This window comes from Semicossyphus pulcher, unplaced genomic scaffold (assembly GCF_022749685.1).
Source record: "Semicossyphus pulcher isolate SPU_LCO1_2020_fin unplaced genomic scaffold, fSemPul1.0.p SCAF_18, whole genome shotgun sequence".
Lineage (NCBI taxonomy): Eukaryota > Metazoa > Chordata > Actinopteri > Labriformes > Labridae > Semicossyphus > Semicossyphus pulcher.
The window spans coordinates 12481091-12500203 of NW_027211691.1; the positions used below are offsets into that span (position 1 = coordinate 12481091).

The 19113-nt window shown below is 40.3% G+C and overlaps 1 protein-coding gene across 1 annotated transcript; it reads right to left on the bottom strand.

Annotated features, from left to right (window-relative positions):
- Positions 1-3602: 3602 nt before the first annotated feature.
- On the bottom strand, positions 3603-18845 carry dap (death-associated protein). The gene is made up of 4 exons (XM_069667928.1): positions 18661-18845; positions 17550-17658; positions 10562-10604; positions 3603-5516 (listed from the first exon to the last, which is right to left on the bottom strand). The coding sequence occupies exons 1-4, from the start codon at positions 18713-18715 to the stop codon at positions 5397-5399; spliced, it is 327 nt and encodes a 108-aa protein (XP_069524029.1). The 5' UTR covers positions 18716-18845; the 3' UTR covers positions 3603-5396.
- Positions 18846-19113: the final 268 nt, after the last annotated feature.

Genomic DNA, 19113 nt, shown 5'->3' on the forward strand with positions numbered 1-19113 from the left:
CTTAGTTGGGGCCCTCTGCTGGCTAGTTTTGGTATAACAGTCAAGGATTTCTGAGCATTAAATAACAGTACATGGAAGTGGCATTATGCAGGATTATAAATATGATGATAATCCTCCATTAAAAACGAATCATAGTGTAACAACTCATTAATTTTACTTTTTTTTTTTTTTTTACATCCTCTTTGATTAAAATACTTTATTTTAATAATTTAATTATAAATAATTTATACAATTAAAAATAAAATGCATAAAAGTTACAATTTTAAAAATTAAATTAAATAATAGTTTTTCTAGTTTAATTGATGTATATTTTCTATATTTCTTCATACTTCATTAAAATAAATAAAACAATATTATTTAAATAATAATTTAATAACAAATAATAATTATAAAAGATAATGACGTTTTGATAAAACTTTAAATGTAAAAATAAATAATATAAATAAATAAATAAAATAATTAAATAAATATAATAAATAATAATTGTACTCAATTTATATTTTCTATATTTCTTCATACTTCTAGTTTGTACTGAGCAACAGCAACACACAAATTCCCCCCGGGGATAAATAAAGTATTTTATTCTGATAATAAGAAAAAAATATATTTTTTTGTAGTAGTATTGGAAGTTGATAGATTATTTTAGACTTTTCAATGTTAAATTAAGTTATATAATTTTTGTTATTATATATAAGGAATAAGATATGAAGCAATATTTATGAAGCTGACTGTACAGAATAGAGAAGTTAAAACAGTACATTTTAATGGATTAACTATTTAATTTCTCTCTTGCAAATTTAATCGTAGTTTACTGTCTCATGCCCAATCATAGGATCCTTATGGTCACAATGTCTCCATATTGACTGTGATGTAACAAGAACTAAACGCAGTCCGTCCCAGTACTCAGGATGTATGTGCTGTATAATTTAAACATCTTTTTTTAGTATTCTTTGAGATGATACCGTGATGCAATCAAGCATAAAGTAGGTCCTTCCTAATGAATTCCATTTCTGAAAAGCGGAAAAGCATGAATAAATGAAAATGTCTCACAATTAAATCAGCATCGGAATTATCTACATCGTGTGAACTAAAAATGAACTTCAAGTGGCGGTGCCCTCGCTGATAAGGAGTGAGGGAAAGTTTGCAGAGAGCTGCTCTCTCACGCAGAAAAAAATCCTCCCAGGAGTTTTGATAACACCAAACTTAATAAAAAGTGCTGCAATATACTTTCCCTGAGACATTTTCAACAGTGACAGAACTACAAATATGTTATTTGCTTAAAATCCTGCCAGTGAGCTGCTGCAGGCTCTCCCCTATGGTACGATGGTGGGATGCTTGGAATATTTTTTTAGAGGTAGTTGGAAGAGTTTGGTTTTGGTGAAGTTTGAGCCAAAATGTCAGTGTAACTTTGTCGTTCTACCCTGCAGCCTTATCAGATTGACCATGAGCACATCCTTGCTAAATGGGTGAAACACCTCTTCATCCCTCTGTTGCCTGTTTTCTGAGTAAACCGCAGCATCACTGGAAGGTTTTCAGGTGGCTATGTCACAGAAATGACCGGTCTCAACTGGCTGCAGCAAGATTTAATGTTCCTGAGGACCACATGGCCAACAGCTGGTGGTGTATACTCAGGGCTAATGTAATAAAGTGCCTCCAAATGAGAAGGACTTAGTGCTGAGGGTAAAGTGCAATAAAACAGTAACCTTGACTGTTTTATGGTGGTGGAAGAAAAAGTATAAAAGCATGTTTCAGGACAACATCTTCTGCCTGCTGAAACATTTTTACTAGATATCCTTTATTAATATTCCCACATAGCGGGCAGCGCCTTGCTCAGGGGCAGTTTTATCAGAACAACCACGTACCACGATGTACGAGATACAATGTTTGTACAGCTACAATTCTTGGTATTTAAAGACCCCCCAAAATGAAAATTAACTTTTTAAAGCTCCTGTGAAGAACTTTCGGTTTGTGTTGATTTTGGTGCCCCCTGTGGACGAAGCGTACCTCTTATCTCTTTGCTGATTTTGTCCTGTACATGCTTAAGTGCTGTTTTTCAACAAAAGATCTCATCCTGCTTTCTTTAACAGTCATATGTATCATTCACTTTAAATGTTTGCCCTGGAAAATGTAATCAAAGGCAGCGTGCAGTTAATCGTCTGACACCTGCCCCCCACCAGCAGTTTCAGGCATTAAAAATAACTATATAGTAATAATCAATCTTGTCACTGATGGTCTGGTTTGCTTTTTTAGGTCATATAGAGTAATCAGAATTAATTTCAGTCTGTTTCATAACCAGTGAAAAACTCCTCACAGGAGCTTTAACCTTGTAAACATCTCCATGTGGTGTTTTTCATGTGCTACAAGACATATCAGGGACAACATAAGCAGTCATCTCCCTGGCTGGGCCCGTCTGCTTTTAAACTGCAGTGTACCAAGGACAGGCTGAACAACACGTTTTCAGATTGGCAGGGTTTGAGATGTCACAAACCTAAGGAGCCAATCCCGTTTAAGGACGGGGTGATGCTATGCATATCATTATGTGCAACCTATGGCAACCACTTTGGCGATGAGAGAGCCAGCTATTACTGTCATCATTTTTGCACACCCACTACTGACTACTAACGTTAATGTTACTACTACTAATAACTACATGTCAAGCATCTAAGTTTCAACAAGTTGCCACTAAATGATGGCAGAGACATGTTTTGTTTATGCGACGGAGGGGGTGGTTGGAAATTTGCATAGTGGGCGGGGACTATGCAGATTCAGGAATTTTTAATGAGAGAGGAGGAGATGCCTTGGGAGGATTTTTACAAGGTAATTAAAGGTATTTTGCAAACATATCACACAATTTATTATTTCAGGCAGAGCATTTTATATGTCGTTAAACATGACTGGAGCTGCTCTTTAAGAATAAATATTGATCTAATTTACTGTCTTAATGTGGACTTCATCCTCCTATCACAAAAGATTCTGAGCTGGGCAGTATGATACATTTTTAGCTTCCTCTCACTCTCATTCTGTTCTTCCAGTCGCTCTAATAGGGCATGGCAGCAGAAGAGAGATCCATATACAACCATGGAGAGTGGAGGAGATTGTGTGTGTGCTTTAATGGGGTGCTCCAGCCTGCTGACAGAGGCTCGCGCAGAGTGAGCCTGCACCGGCTGCTTTATTGGGCTAACATAAACTGACAGAACACCTGGTTGCAGATGCTTGTGTAAAGATGGATTACATGCACTAACACCTGGTGCACACGGTGTATGAGCGTGTGTGTGTGTTTGTGTGGGAGCTACTGGGGGAAAAAAAAACAGCAGACAGCTCTTGGAGATGCTTCTGTTTCATTTCAAAACAACACCTGAGACCTAATCCCTCAGTGCAGGGTGCTAATTCAGCATGGGACGCTGTAATGCAACAGGTCAGGTTTGGGCCACAGTCAATCATGAGGGACTACTTAAAACTTTATGAGAGTACAAACTATTAGAGGTATATCAAACACCTTCTGGAGTTTATTTTTGGACATATGCTACAAATGAGTCTCAGGATAACGAGGTATTCGTGCAGTCATCCCTTCTTCCATTCGCACAAAGACAAGCAGAAAAACGTTTATGAAGATAGTTTATACCTTTATTTACTATGACAACCACACCTAATACCTAAGTCCACTCAATGACTAAAGATTCATACAATTTGAACAATTTACTCAAGAATAAGAACCGAGAAAAACAAAAATAAAACTCTTTTCAACTTACTTAAATTAACATAGGAAATTATTCCTTCTTGGTAAGATATCTTTCTTTCTTTGAAACCTGAATATTAGTGTTGCCACAAACGACACTTGAGTGTAAGGGGATGGGTGATTAAGGAAAAGGGTGGTGTGTGTGTGTGTTGATATGTATCGTTTCTAAGTGGATTTTTTTCGGGGCTGATACAGATTTCTGATTTGCGAGGAACCACACCTGCAGATATTGTTGCAAGTAGAAAAAAAAGGGTTTTCTTCATACACTGACAAACTGTCACATGGTTGACATATTTGTTCAAACTGTTTTCTATGGAATGTAGAAATCACCAAATTTGCACAGCGATTACCTTCATCCTCACTTTTTATTTTCTGCGATGCTTTGTTGTAAAGCACATTACTCTGTTCTGCTGTTCAGGCTATTGTTAATGCAAACACAAAGCATCCTGCAGCTGCTTCACAGTAAACAGATGTCCTTGTTTTTTAACTTTCCAGCTGACTCTGGTGTGGAGCAGGTACAATTTAAGTCCACAAATGAAACACAAAATCTAAGCAATGAGGCACTGCTGGAAACGTTTACTATGAAGCAGGTTAAGTTTGCATAAAATTAGTTTACATTGCTTTGGAAAGAACATATTTACAGCCCCAGCTAGGCAGGCAAAATGCAGAGCAGATCGCATATTAGGTAGACTTCTCTCTGTTAAATTTAGGTTACAACAGTGACAGAGGAGGAATCTGTAGCCAAAAGGTTATATTAGCTCTCACCTTTACCATAGCTAGCTAGCATAAGTCATGACACTTACAACATGCATCAAGTACTTAAATAATGACAGCCATCACTACATAGAAATGAGTCATGTTTTGCATCTAATAGGTTCTCCCTATGGGGCATCTATACTATTTAAAAGGTCCAATTTCTCATCTAGTTTGACAATATTTACAGACTGAATTTAGGTTGGCCGCTCACTGCAGGTCTAATTATTGCTGTCGTTCCATTAGCTACCTTTAATCTCTCTGGTCCATGCTGTACCTGTTCACTTTGGTAACAATCTCACTCGTACACACGTCAAACTGAGTGTTGCTGCTTTCTGTATCTTTTTGGTTTGTGTTGATTGTGCACAATTGATGTCCACCTTATGATTTCTTGATTGGTTCTTTTGGTCTGTGAAGATCATAGGTAGAAGGCTGGAGCTCGGGCTCATCGCTGATTACAGGTGACTGTGATTGGCTGGTTGCTTGTGATGTGGTCTAAGTCAGCACATCGACTGGGATGAAAGTTCCCCCAACAGACTCAGATCTGTTTCTCTATAAATGAATCCCAGAGTCGTGATAGCCATTTTAGAAGACCCACTTATTAACTTAAGACTATAAAACTGTCAAAACATTCCCTTCACTTAAGGGATGGTTTTAAAAGTGCAGAGTTAGTAGTGCAGCACGATGCAGCAGGGGTGTAAAGAGTGGGTGATCTACAATGGCTATACAGGAATCTGGTGTCCGTTGCAGATTAATTCTTTATACATGTAATGCAACAGGCTAACAAAAACTATCCTGATTATTTGGCGGAGATCTGTGCCTGGTGGGGAAACATCTTCATCTTCTGTGTTCCACTGGAAAGGCCGGCTGGTGGAGTTAGCGGAGCCGTCGTGTTCTGTCGCCTGGCTCACTTGCGGGGCTGGTGGATGTGCTGGTTGATGTGCTGGACGGAGGGCAGCTTGGGGACACAAGGCTGGGGCTTCTGGTGGGCCACCTGGGCAGCTGCAGGGGTGAAGTCTTTATCACCCTGAACAGAACACAGACAGTAAATGCATGTAAGGGCAAAAGAATGAACTGCAACTATTATAATTATTATATATTTTTTGCAACATATACCGATAGGACAATCAAATATCCATCATACTTAAGTTTGCTTATCTAACAGTAGCATAGTGATATACAATAGTTGCTACCAGTTAGACACTTCTTCACACTTAAAAGAACTTTGCAAATACTGTAAATGTAAAACATTTGTGTAAACACAACCAGAATGTGTACAGCAATATTCAGTGTTTTGTTTCTATGGCTGCATACAGTATGTGCCCATTTTTAAATCCTTCCATTCTCATAATCAAACTAACAATGAGGAAATCCCCAAAGTGCATGAAGGTTAAAGTAAAACGCACTGATCTGTCCCCGCTTATCTGCTCTGTAACCTCAATCTCTTATCCCAAACAAAACATAAACAGTTTCACTTCTAAATCTAATCAAAGCAGGAGTTTGATCAGGACATGGAAGAGTGCAGGATTTTAATCAAGAACTTACTACAATCAGATCTTGATTCTTTCCTTCTTAGCCTTTATGCTCCCTTATTTTCATTTTAACCTCCTCTATGCTCCTGTTTTGTTCCTCTCTTATATTTCCTTTTCACCCCTGTTCTTAACTAATAAGGTTTTAAATGCGGGACAGAAAGGGGTGGGCGACGAGCTTGGTTAATGCTGGGAAATCCAACGCTTAAAGACACATTTTTGAAAAGCAGGTTTTTAACACACATTATGTTACTGCATGCATGCCAATGTGGGTTAATAGGGATGGTTTTAATTCCTTTAATCTAAAATACTGGATTTTAGTTACTACAGTGTTTTGTGGATGTTCGTATATGAGAGTTAGTACTCCATCATAATCATTTTCTGATTCCACATGGATAAAGTTATACAATCGATTAAATACACTACAATTGCGCGCACACACACACACACACACACACACACACACACACACACACACACACACACACACACACACACACACACACATAGCCCGTCTGCCTGAACCTTTTGGTTTACTAACTTCCACATCCCATCCTTGCTTGACCCTAATCCTTCATGTATGTGTTTGTTGTTTTTGAACTGTAAATGCGCTCGTTTTCCTCCATGTGTGTGCATGTGCGTAGGTGGACACAAAACATTTACAGTGTGTGTGTGTGTGAGAGAGAGAGTTTCTTTCATTTAGAGCCAATTCACCGCTAACAGCATGGAATGTGGATGGATTTGACCTCCAATTGCCCTTCCTCTCTCTTGTGAAGCTCAAAGCTTCAGTCTGCTCTATCTCGGTCCTATTGAAGCAGCGGTATGGGTGGGAAAGCAACAAATTAACTGTATTACTGCCCTTCACTGTGAATAGCAGTGTCTGTGGTTGGATAGGCATGTTCCCTGGCTACATTCTCATCTAATGACACAATAAAATAATGTTAAATAAATGTTTTCTATGGATGCCCTAAACGGACAAGCATCCATACATTTAAGTACCCGTTTTCCTGTGACAAGTAATTTATGGTTGTTTTCTCAAGATCGCAACTTATTTATAACGTTTTCGCGACATCACGTTGTACCACTGTAACATCAGATGATCATATCCCCATAGTTAATATCACAGTGACCAGTCTATTGTTTTGTTTTCTAGATCGCCGGAAAATTATCCTGTTAGCAAGAGAAAACAAGCTGTGTTTTCTCGAGATAAAGGGCCAAATAAATCCATGATAATGGGAAAATCAGCTTTCTTTTCCTGAGATAACGAGAAAAATAAGTCGATAAATTACAATCATGGGAAAATGAAGTAAATAAAATGTATGGGGGCATGACCGCTAAGGGCTTCTGTAGTTTTCTATTTTTTCAATCACTGATTTTCCCCTTAAAACTTTGAAGAATATGTAAAGGAAAAAAAGTTTGAATGGGAGAAATCTTTTTATTTCTTTTTTTTTTTTACATCTATGTGGCTAGATAAGATATAGAGCAGAATTTTTAAAAGGTAGGCTATATGCATTGTGAGAGCCTGACTATATCCAGGCGCTGTGTTTTCATTGCTTAATTGTGTTGTTTTCTGTATCTTGACATCATTGCAAATGAGGGAAACCTCAATGATTTTCGAGGCGTAAATAAATGTTGAATGAAATGAATGAATGAAAATGGGGGGGATGTGTGCTTTTATTTGAGAAAATATATTCTAAAGCTCTATCAACAAATATAGATTTTGTCACATTCTTCAAAATCTAGCCTTTTTAAGATGAACTTTTCAGCAATTTTAACCATGTTTATAATATATGAATAAACCACAGATAATTTGTCTATTGATATTACGTCAAGGGGTCTTTCTAAAGAGGGGGTATTATGCTGTTTTACATATATATATATATATATATATATAATGTTACAATGTTGGATGTCCATACTAAATGTGGGTGAAGTTTCAGATCTGTCGGTGAAAGTATGTTGGAGTAATCCTCAGGCTTAATAATGATAATAATAATAATAATAATAACTTAGACTTATATAGCGCCTTTCAAGGGACCCAAGGCCGCTTTAGAGAGTAAATAATAATAAACAGCTAAAATAAATAAATAAATAAATACATAAAACTAGCACTGAAAACAGGAGAAGGTGGTGAATAATAGTCCAAAGGCCGTGGTGAACAGATGGGTTTTGAGGGTGTTTTTGAAAATGTCCAGGGAGGCAGCGTTGCGGATCGCAGCAGGCAGAGAGTTTCAGAGGGTGGGGGCAGCAACACTGAAGGCTCGGTTCCCAACAGGTCGGAGGCGAGAGTGAGAGATGGAGAGCAGGCCTGCATCTGAGGACCGCAGACTCCTGGATGGGGTATAGGGATGGAGGAGGTCCTTTAGGTACTGGGGGGCGAGGAAATGGAGAGACTTGTAGGTGAGGAGGAGGATTTTATAGGTGATGCGGGACTTGATAGGGAGCCATTGGAGGTGGATGAGGGTGGGGGTGATGTGCTGCCAGGGCTTGGTGTGGGTGAGAGCCCTGGCGGCTGAGTTTTGGACGTACTGGAGCGTGTCCAGGCTTCTCAGCTCATTTTGCATGCTGCTGTGAACGCCAGGTTTCACAGAGTTTTTTCTACACAGCACTTTGGGACGTCAGAAAGTGCAGCCTTAGCAGGCTTCGGAGAATCAGAATAAAGTGGGCTTGTAGGGGCAGGGTTTCTAAAAGGGACAGCACTGACTGAGTCATTTCAGGCAGAGGCTGTATGAGGGCCTGCACAGAGCACCAGTGTGAGAAAATGAAAAATAAAGAGGTTTTTTATGCTAAGCTACTCCAGAGGTATCACAGAGTGAAATATGAAGCTTGAAATAAGCATAATACCCCCCTTTAAGGTATGATTCTTTTATTTGACACAAGGATAGTTGTGTGTGTGTTTGATATGTTTCTGAACCATAAAACCCACTCTGGGCATACTCCTTGTATTACCCGAAATAACTGTCATTCTTTCCTTTAGAGCCTCTACTTCAGCCGGCCTACTTCAGAAGGCTACCTTTAACACCTTGGTTCAAATAATTTTACAATCACTCGAGATTGCTGTTGTGTCTCTAAAGACAAAGGAAGGACATAATACATATAGCCAGGAAATGTCTTGTTTTCAACATTTTAAGAAATCCCAGCAGGCCACAAACTCCACACAGAGGCACACACACACTGAAGTGTTTCACTCAGCTTCTAAAAGGCTTTTCTGAGGCTTTGTGCAGTGCTCGCCTCTGGGTGTGATGGCAGCAGATAGGGGGCGAATGGAAAGGCTAGAGGAGGATCGGGGGATAAATGGGATGTCTGCCACCTTGCTGATATCACTGCAATCTTCCACAAACAATCTACCTGGTCTGACAGGCAGGGAACGGAGCCATCCACAGACTCAAGGACACTTTTTCACACACACACACTCGCACACACTCACATAAACATGTACGCTCTCACACTAAATCAATGACGTACAGTCAGAAAGAATTACACAAACATGGCTTTTCACAGACTTTGACCCACTTTTCAAAGAGGCAGGTCAAGGCCGTCAAACACACAAATAAACGAGCACATACACAGCTACTACTTTTGTAAAGCTCAATTGTCTTTGACACTGTCAGAGTTGTGTAATTTTTTGCTGGAGCACTACACTGTGCTGTGCTGCTTTATACTGCATCAGTAACAGGAATATGCAACAAACATAACATATTAACAATAACTTTATTCATCCACAAAGGGAAATTCACTTGTCTGGCATCTCATCTACCAACATAGCCACATACCAACATCTACCATAGCTATTTTTAGAGATTAGACAGTTTGTTTACAATTTAGGATCCCATCTGGCTCAGGGGACAACGGTGAACCTGCCGGTGCATGTAGCCAGCAGTTAGCGATAAACTACTTCTAGTCAAGACTTCCTTTTCGGAGTGCTGCATTAACATCCCGATGCAGATTTGTAAAAAGTAAAAGCTTTGTCAGGTCTGCCCTCAAGAGGAGAAGAAAACAACTTTTAAAAGGCTTGTTTGTTCGACGGATCATTTCTGATGCATTCGAGGAAGTCGGGAAATCTGAACGGCTTTTGTGACACAGCGTCAAGGGAATTTGTCTCAAATTGAATTTTTGACCTAGAACGGATTGTTAGCTGAACTTGCTGCATATGTCTGTTAATACAAACTAAACTAAACTGTTAAAGACAAACTGGATAAAAGGAGACGTTATCTTTTAGTTGTCTTTTTAGTTACAGGTTTGTATAACATTGACTTATAATGACATTGGTTATCAATTAATTGGTTAAGTTCATTCTCACAGTGTTGTTTGTAATAACAGATCCGTTCTCCCTGTTTGGCACTCCATGGGTATTCTCTCCGTTCTCCTCTCCTCCCCTGCTATGCCTTGTTGTTCCTCGTCTCCCTTGTTCTATCTCAGCACTAAGCTTCTGCCTCTCCCTGTAGAGCTCATGTCCCAGATATAAATCACCGTATAACGCTTATTTCAACACTACTGGTGGTCTGTGTATGAGTGTGTCCCAGACTGTGTGTGTGTGTCTTACCTTTGTAATCACTCCAGACACGACCATGGGGGCCTTTGGTGGACTAAAAAAGAGAAAAAGAGAGAGCACACAAAATTGATTAATATTTTCAGGACAATATGGAATTCAGTAAGCAGAGTGTGTGTCAACTGCTTTTTTCTGTGGTGTGTGTAAAATAAATCAGATTGTGTGCAGTTTACTGTATTTAGTATGACAGCATTTACAAACGTTTACTTATCTGGTTACTTCAAAACCTCCAAAAGTGACACTGTGCCAAAATTCGAACATCCCAAGTTGTTCAAACACATAACACCCACAGTCCTACTCTCTCTGGCAACACACACACACTCACACACACACACACACACACACACACACACACACACACAAACCGGATGGACCTGCCAGCAGCTTAAATAGCTCCCATTCATCCTGGCCAAACACTGGGGCTCACAGCTTCTGGATGGAAAGCATGAGAGGAGAGAGGGAGGGAGGGAGGGAGGGAGGGATGGATGGAAGGAGAAAGATGAAGCTTTGGGAGGAAAAGAGAGCTAAAGAGCAGGATGATGATAAAGGGGAGGATTTGGGAAGGAGGAGAAGGAAAAGAAGTAAAGAGATAGAAGGGGGAAAAGGCCAGTCAGGGCACATAGACGAGGGTGAAGAGTGCAGGGAGGACAGGGGAGCAAATACCTATATAATAATAGACCATTAAAGGAGGAGAGAAGATGGTGAAGGAGAGAGGGAGGCCAGCGCTCACTCAGACATAGAGAAAGGGAAGGGATGGAGGCAGAGAAAAAGATGAGGAGGAGGAATGCGGAACCTGAGGGAAGTATCGACCTTGACATGACAAACGAGCGCCGTCTAATTTTACGGCATCGTCACCCCCGGCAAAAGCGTACAGTTGTGGTAGCCACCTTCAAAACTCCACTCAAAGACATTAGCTACAGCAGCAAGCATGTCGGACTTATGCTTACCTCATTAACATCCTAAATATGTGGAGAAGATGAAAAGTTTTGAACTGAAATCTCAGCTCATAGGGAAACATCTGCTACTTTCTTTTAAATATTTGATGCACAACTTTTAAATAACCATCACTGAGCGGTTATGGATTCTCAACACATCTGGCTTACTTCCATCTCAGCAATCAACATCTTGGCGCTGAACAGCCCTCTGCCACTTATCTTAATGAGAATATTTACACCTTGCTATTAAATTAATGCTCGGATATGTTGAATTTCCCTGATTATTCCTCACTAACCACATGTCAAAATGTGAGGTTGAGAGGCTCTTTATTAGCAAGTCAATTAACTGAAATATTGCATATTAACGCTGCTGCAAGTGGTTCTCATTCAAATTAATGCTCCGCTAGCTGTGAGGGGGTATTGCTAACGTTGTGCTAACATTTGGCTTGAAAGTAGGGTTTAAAAAAAGGGTTATATGAGGAACAAATGGAGAATAAGTGTGCGTATGGCAGGTGCCAGGTGAAGTGAACAAACTCTAAATTGAAAAATGCAAACAGGAAATTGATCACGTATGCTAGTAGTCAGCTAAACTTTCATCTTAAATACAGCTGGCTTGGTGCCATGCATAGTGAAGTATCTGCTTTCATTTCACAGAGGATAGTTGACTGAAAAATGGTGTGCTAGCATTACAGGCTACCAGATTTGATCATTTATTCTAACAGAACCTTCTAGATGTAAGCTAGCTTGTTAGCATTCAACTGCTGGAAAAATTGTGTGCTAGCTTTACAGGCTACCAGATTTAATAATTTATTCTAACAGAAGCTTCTAGATGTAAGCTAGCTCATTAGCATTGAGCTGCTGGAAAAATGGCGTGCTAGCATTACAGGCTAGCAGATTTCATCATGTATTCTAACAGAACCTTCTAGGTGTAAGCTACCTCGTTAGCATTCAGTTGCTGGTGCCTGGTGTTGAAAGAACACAGCCCTGTTGTTTTTCTGAAATTCAAATGTAAACTCCTTGAACAGTGTGCTTCACAGATGAAATATCTTTATAACAACGTTACCTGTTTTAAAATGTATTCATACCAAAAAGACATGAAGCACAAATGTACAGCAGCGTTAGTTTCAGTTTCAATTTCCGCTAAAGCTAAAGGTGAGGTGTGACACAGCAGGGTTGAGGTGAATAAACAACACTCAGTTGGAAATGTACTCGCATACCGACACAGCGTGGGCTGCTATTCCCCTCACGCTGGCTTGTCACATGTCTCTATTCTATTGAATACGTATCTCTTTCATGCCATCTGAAGATAAATCCTGAAATATTGACGAGACTGCAAAGAGAGGGGAGGTTAAAAAAAACAAAGGATGAGGGAAAAAATTGAGGCATGTTAGCATCAAACTTTGCCATTTCTTCCTGGGAATGGACATAAAGGGCAGAGAAGAGACAGATAAGACATGACTACACAGACAGACAGGGCTGTAAGCCTGTCAGAGAGACAGCTAACAAGCATCTGACTCCTTCAGAAGTGTAAAAACTTTTCTTTTTAGTCAGACAGAAGAAAACAGTGTAAGCTTTTCACCTGACTGGCAGTTAAATACATCTGTCACCTGTTGTAGACAGAATGACAGGATTTAGTCTCGCTTCATCAACAGACAACAGTCACTCTGTTCAAGACTTCTTAATCACACTGCAGAGTCTGATATCTTAATCTAGATCCCACACAAAAGCTTCAGCTATGAGATTATGCTACTGACACCTTTCATCTATTTATCTGTATGCTAAGATGGAAAGAGATACCCAGAGAAGGTCACAGAGAGAGGGAAACAAATTGTGACAAAGAGGTGGGATTAGAAGGAGTTTGAGGGAGCCTGCAGGGGGCAGTAGAGAGCTGTGAGGAATCCCAGGGAGGAGTCGCTTTGTGTCAGGAGAGGAGAAGAGTTTGAGTAAAAGAGAGAAAGAGAAACAGAACGCATGTTTAACCAAAAAATATTGAACTGTGCATTATGTGTTTGTGTTGTTAAACATGAATTAATGTTTATTTCTGCTTCAGCTCTAAAGCCACACCTCACCAAAACCCCAACTACCCCACCCAACTCACTCTGCATCAGGAACTTTGTTGCCGTAGGCGAGGTGCTGGTTGCTATAGGAACTGATGCCTGTTGCCTGTCTCTCCTCCTCCTCCTCCTCCTTCCTCCTCTTTCCTTCTCCCTCTCTCTTCTCCTCTCTCTTCTTTCTCAACTTTTCACCATGAGCTGTCAGCTTACTGCACATTTCACAACAGTTCCTACACAGCGTGTACGTGTGCAGGGATGAAGTGAAGCATACACACACAGCACCACCCGCTCGTTTTTGGAGGCTGTGGAACATATCCGCCTCTCACCAAAACATGGCGGAGACGTGACAGTGCAACTCACACCGTTACTTGCACGTAATTTTTTTACACAATTAGGTGGTCTTTCATCTTCTTCTGTTTCTCTAAGTCTAACTGAACATCACATTTTTACACAGAGGAAGAAACACCAGATTTATTCCTGATCTTGAGAATCCAGCTGACAGTAAGTGGGCAGGAAGCCTCAGCTGGGTCATGCTTTATGCCTCCCTTTCTTGCCTGTATCACACCCCTGCGTATCCTTCTCCTCCTCCTCTTACTGAGTCAAACCTCCTTTTTCCTATCTTCATATCAGCATGGCGTCTCTCCATTCCATACCATAATAATCTCCCCCTCTCCTTCTCCCCATAATCCAGGCCACCTATCTCTCTCTTTGCCCCATCTGTCCATCTCGGCTAGATTGGGTACGGCAGGTGTTCCCCTGACTACAACGCTTCACTGGCTGCTACTAATGCGAAATTTACCCAGTGGCCACCTGCTAGACGTCCATCAGCGTGACACAGAGAGGGACGGGCAGAGTGTGTGTGAGTGAGAGACTTTCACTGACTGTGTTTACTGATGGAGTGCAGTTACTAGGCTTCTCTTCTTGGACGAGCTGACAGGTAATTTTTAGGTAAAGGTAAACATTTCAAAGGAGGAATTTAGACCTGCGTTTACACGGACAGGCCGAGAGGAGTTTATCAACGGTGATTTTAAACGGTTTTCCACAGTGATTAAAATGCACCATTTGTCGAATTTATGTCCACAGCCAAAGTAGTAATTCCTCTGCTCTGACTGCAAGCTCTGCAAGGAAATGCTTGGTAAAAAAGTGAACAAAGCAACTTCTAAAGCCTGTTCAGCCCTGTTGAGACAGTTTACACACTGGGGAACACAGCTCAAAAATTCCAACATTACAGACCAGCTCCAGTCATTTTGAAGACAGACCTTTTCCCTCATTATAAATTCCTACATAGTCCCCGCCCACTATGTACTACGTTTCTCCTTTCTTAAGTCACAGCTGAAAACAAAACACGTCTCCGTCATCGTTTAGTGGCAACTTGTTGAAACATAGCTCGCTTAAAACTTAGTAATTAGTAGTAGTAATGTCAACGTTAGTAGTCAGTAGTGAGTTTGCAAAAATGACGATGGCTGTTACTGCTGGCTCATGCATCGCCGAAGTGGTTGCCATAGGTTGCACATAACGATATGCATAGCGTCACCCCGTCCATTAAGGGGATCAGCTCCTTAGATTTGTGACGTCTCAAACCTGCCAATCTGAAAACGTGTTGTTCAGCCTGTCCTTGGTACACTGCAGTTTAAAAGCAGACATGGAGACGACTGCTTATGTTGTCCCTGATATCTTGTAGCACATGAGAAACACCACATGGAGATGTTTACAAGGTTAAACACTTGATTTTCACAGGAGGGGGTCTTTAAATTTGCACAGCAGTCATAAAGCTGGCTCCTTAGCCAATGTGACATATTGTCATACTGTATATTAATGGAATCTTTAAGTAAATCAGACTAGCAAGAAGTCTTAACCGGTCATTTTCAGGCAAGACGATGAGTATTTATTTAGCGTAGAGCTGAAACGATTAGATGATTGATCGGTTAGTTGAACAAAAGGAAAATGTTTTTGCATTTATTCTGATAATTTATCAATAAATTCAAGCAAAAATAACAAGCATTACTTGGTTCTAGTATTTCTCTTTCATATCGCTGTAAATTTAAATCGTTAGGTTTAGGACTACTGGTTGGATAAAACAACACATTTTAAGCCCTCACCGTGGCCTTTAGGAACCTTTGCTGGGCCTCACTTTCACATGTTTTGATATTTCATACACTAAATGATTAGTTGATAAAAAAAACTACAGGGTTAATTCATCATTAGAATAACCATGAATCCCAGCCCCAATTGAGTTTTTGAATAAAAACAGTATGACTGCATATCCTCTGAGGCAACTCAACAGAATAAGGAAGCGCATATACCACAGGCTGGTCACACCCTGAACAATGTCCGCTACAAGAGAAACTAACAACTCTTTTTATAGTCTGGAGTGTTTTCTCTTTCTCAAGCAGGCCTTCATCCTTGAGAAGTACAAGCCGAGGTTGCATGTTTTTTTTTGTACCTCTGTTATCAACATGACCTCACTTTTCACCTTAATGCTCTGTCTATTATTACCACTCATCTTGGCACAAAGGCAGGAGGAGCAAAACAAAATGACTTATCGACACTGACGGGCTTGATGCTATTCTCGCACTGAATTACAGGAAAACACTTGAACAACAAACAGGGTCACTGAAGAACATGCAGTATATCATTATGTGTGCATGCGGGGTTGCGTGTATAAAGTACATGCAAACTAAATTTCTTGATAGTTGGCAATGTTCTTGAACTCTGCTTGCTGCTGTGCACTGCTGTCAGCTCTCATTTATCAGCTCTCATTAACACACACACACACTGATATGTGGTGTGAATATGCCACCTGTACCGATACGCACATAGCTGACGGGTGCTCATGAATATTGAGAAGACACATGTGGGTGGAGAAGCAGACACACGCACACACACACACAGTTAGACTGAAAATAAGCAACACCTCCATCACAGGACGGAGTGACCTCAGAACAAACAGTGCAATGAAGCGAACGTTCTAATATGGAAACTGAACAATTAAAGTCACTCAAAAATAGAGCCAGGCAGCGCAATGTGAAACATGTGAACCCAGGCTACAACAATATAGTCCCTGCTGAATGGGCAGTTGAAGTTAATGCTGTAATTATGCAGTAATTATATTGTTTACGCAATTAGCTGGCAACAGTACACAACATGCCTGCTGCAGAACTGCCTACAGGGTATCCCTATAGAGAAGTGGAAGCAGCTAAAATTGCTAAGCTGACAATTTGGAGGGTGTGTGTACGTGTCACAAATATGTCTAACTGTAGAAAGTACTGAACCAGTGTGACCTAGGAATTGTAGCTGCCTGTTAGTGTCCCTACTTTTTGTAGGGATGGATTATGACACGATGAGGTCACAAACATGACATGGTTCACCCAACTCAGTTTCTTGTACATGTGGGTCTGAGTCACACAATGACAACAACTGCCTAAACAATGTAGTTAAGCTGTCCGCAGCTGTTACGTGCCTCGTTCACAACCTAATGTCTCTCTTTGCTGTAATTGTATGGGTTTTTTTGCAGTTTTTGTGTCATTTTGCAGACATTATGTGTCTTCCTTTGGTTAGTTTGTGTCTCTGTAGAGACTTTTTGTGTCTTTATAATTATTTTCTATCTAATGTTCCTTCAGTCACACTTTTGTGGTTATATTCTCTCTGTAGATGTTTTGAGTCTCTTTGTAGTCATTTTGTGTCTCTTTGTAGGCCTTTCTTTTTTGTGATAATTTGCCTTCCCTTTGTCTTCAATCTGCATCTCTAAGTAGTCATGATGCGTCTCATTAAAACTATTTTTGTATTTCATTGTGGTCATTTAAATCTCTTTCCGGTTCTTTCCTGTCGCTTTGTGCTCGTTTGTGTGTCTATGAAGTTTTTTGATCAACAAGAAATGTAAAAGTAAAAGAAAAAAACAGGCTTTGGCTCAGGGACCTCCTTACTCATTGACCGTTGGGCCTGTGCCCAGTGGGCCTGTTTAGTAATCCTGCCATGACTGTGTGGGTGACGTACCTGCTGCTGACGTACTCCTCTTCATCATCATCTTCGTCAACCTTAGGCGGTGGTTCAGGAACAGCAGTGGGCTGGTGCTTCTGGACTATCCTCATCCCTCCTGCCTTTACTGCATCACACACATGGACAGAAGGACACACATGCACACAGATTACAAGATGATACGATACGTTAAAGAGCTCACAAATGCAAAAACTGTGAAAATACAAATATCCCAGGTATTGATATAATATAAAACAATTTAGCCATATTGTTTTGAAATAATTATGTAAAAAACAAGACTTTCTACTTTACTAGAAATGTAAGTGGGTGTATGTATGAGCTCTATATTGTTTTAAACTTAGACTTGAAATTTTTGAGCTGCAGTTTGTGTAAGAAGTCTGTCCCTCAACAGAAAGATCAGGTTTAAAATGGTTGTGTTGGCGAGATGCAATTACTCCAAAGTGTGTTTTCGCAAGACCCTGAATTCTTAACAACATGACGAAAGCTGCTCTGTTCCTGACCGTGACCTCTGGCCCCAGTAGTGAGGTCTCCAAGGCCCATACATTTACATTAACATACAAGCATGTTTGTTAAAGACTGACAATCCGCAGTCAGTATGTGCTGTGGGCCTCCCACGAATCACAGGTGGGGTGTAAGGGGCATTTATTATCTTAGTGCGCTATCAGTAGTGCAGCTGCAGAGGCCCACTGCCCTGCCACACTGCTCAGGTCCACGTACACCTTATCTGTTTTTTTCCTTCAGCCTACGTCCACTATACAAGAGCCTATGACCTCCACGTCATCCATCCAGCAGCAATAAGCACAACATTTTAACTACAATCCTTACGTTGGACTGCCATGATGACAAAAAGCTACAATGTAACCATATTTAATGATATTACAAGACCTGACGCAAAGCAGGAAGTAAGGAAATATGCGAATTTTAGAAATACGGCAGATTACATTACACACAATCGCGAACGCTATGACACGCTGACATCTGCATGTCTACAGATTACATAAGTCTTACTCATCATAATGTGAGTTCAGGTTTGAGAGAGTGAAGAAACAAAAGGCCTATGCTCCAAAGGAAGCTTTGAAAAACAACACAACAGGAGAAGGAGCTTTACCTGCAGGGAGATGTCCTCCTTTCATTTCCACTTTCTCCTTCGGCGGGGATGCCATGTCTGCACTGGTCTGGAGTCTGCAGCGAGAGGGAACCAGAGCGTTCAACAAACAATTCCTGGATCTATTCTGCTTCAAATTGTGGACTACACTTCAATCTGGATCGTCAACGTGGCTTTTTCCTGAGTATTGTTTGGAAACGATGCGTGGTGACGTCTTGCGGAAGAAGGACGTGAGGCGCGTAATGACGTCGGTCTTAGCCAATGAGAACACTTGTAATATCCGAATATGTGAATTTTTATAGGAACAATATTTGGTTAAAATAATATAATAACAATAGTAATATAAATTATTTATCAACAATAATAATGGCTAAATTAATAATGGCAATAGTCAGTTTCATTACTGTTTATAAAAATACCATAATAATATGTTTGGTTATTGCTATTATTAATATC

Excerpts from the sequence above, each read along its gene's own strand:
- dap (XM_069667928.1), bottom strand. The coding sequence starts at position 18,715 with ATGGCATCCCCGCCGAAGGAGAAAGTGGAAATGAAAGGAGGACATCTC. Across the intron at positions 10,605-17,549 it reads GAGGAGTACGTCAGCAGCAG|TCCACCAAAGGCCCCCATGG; the intron begins GTACGTCACCCA and ends TCTCTTTTTTAG. Across the intron at positions 5,517-10,561 it reads TGTCTGGAGTGATTACAAAG|GGTGATAAAGACTTCACCCC; the intron begins GTAAGACACACA and ends TGTTCTGTTCAG.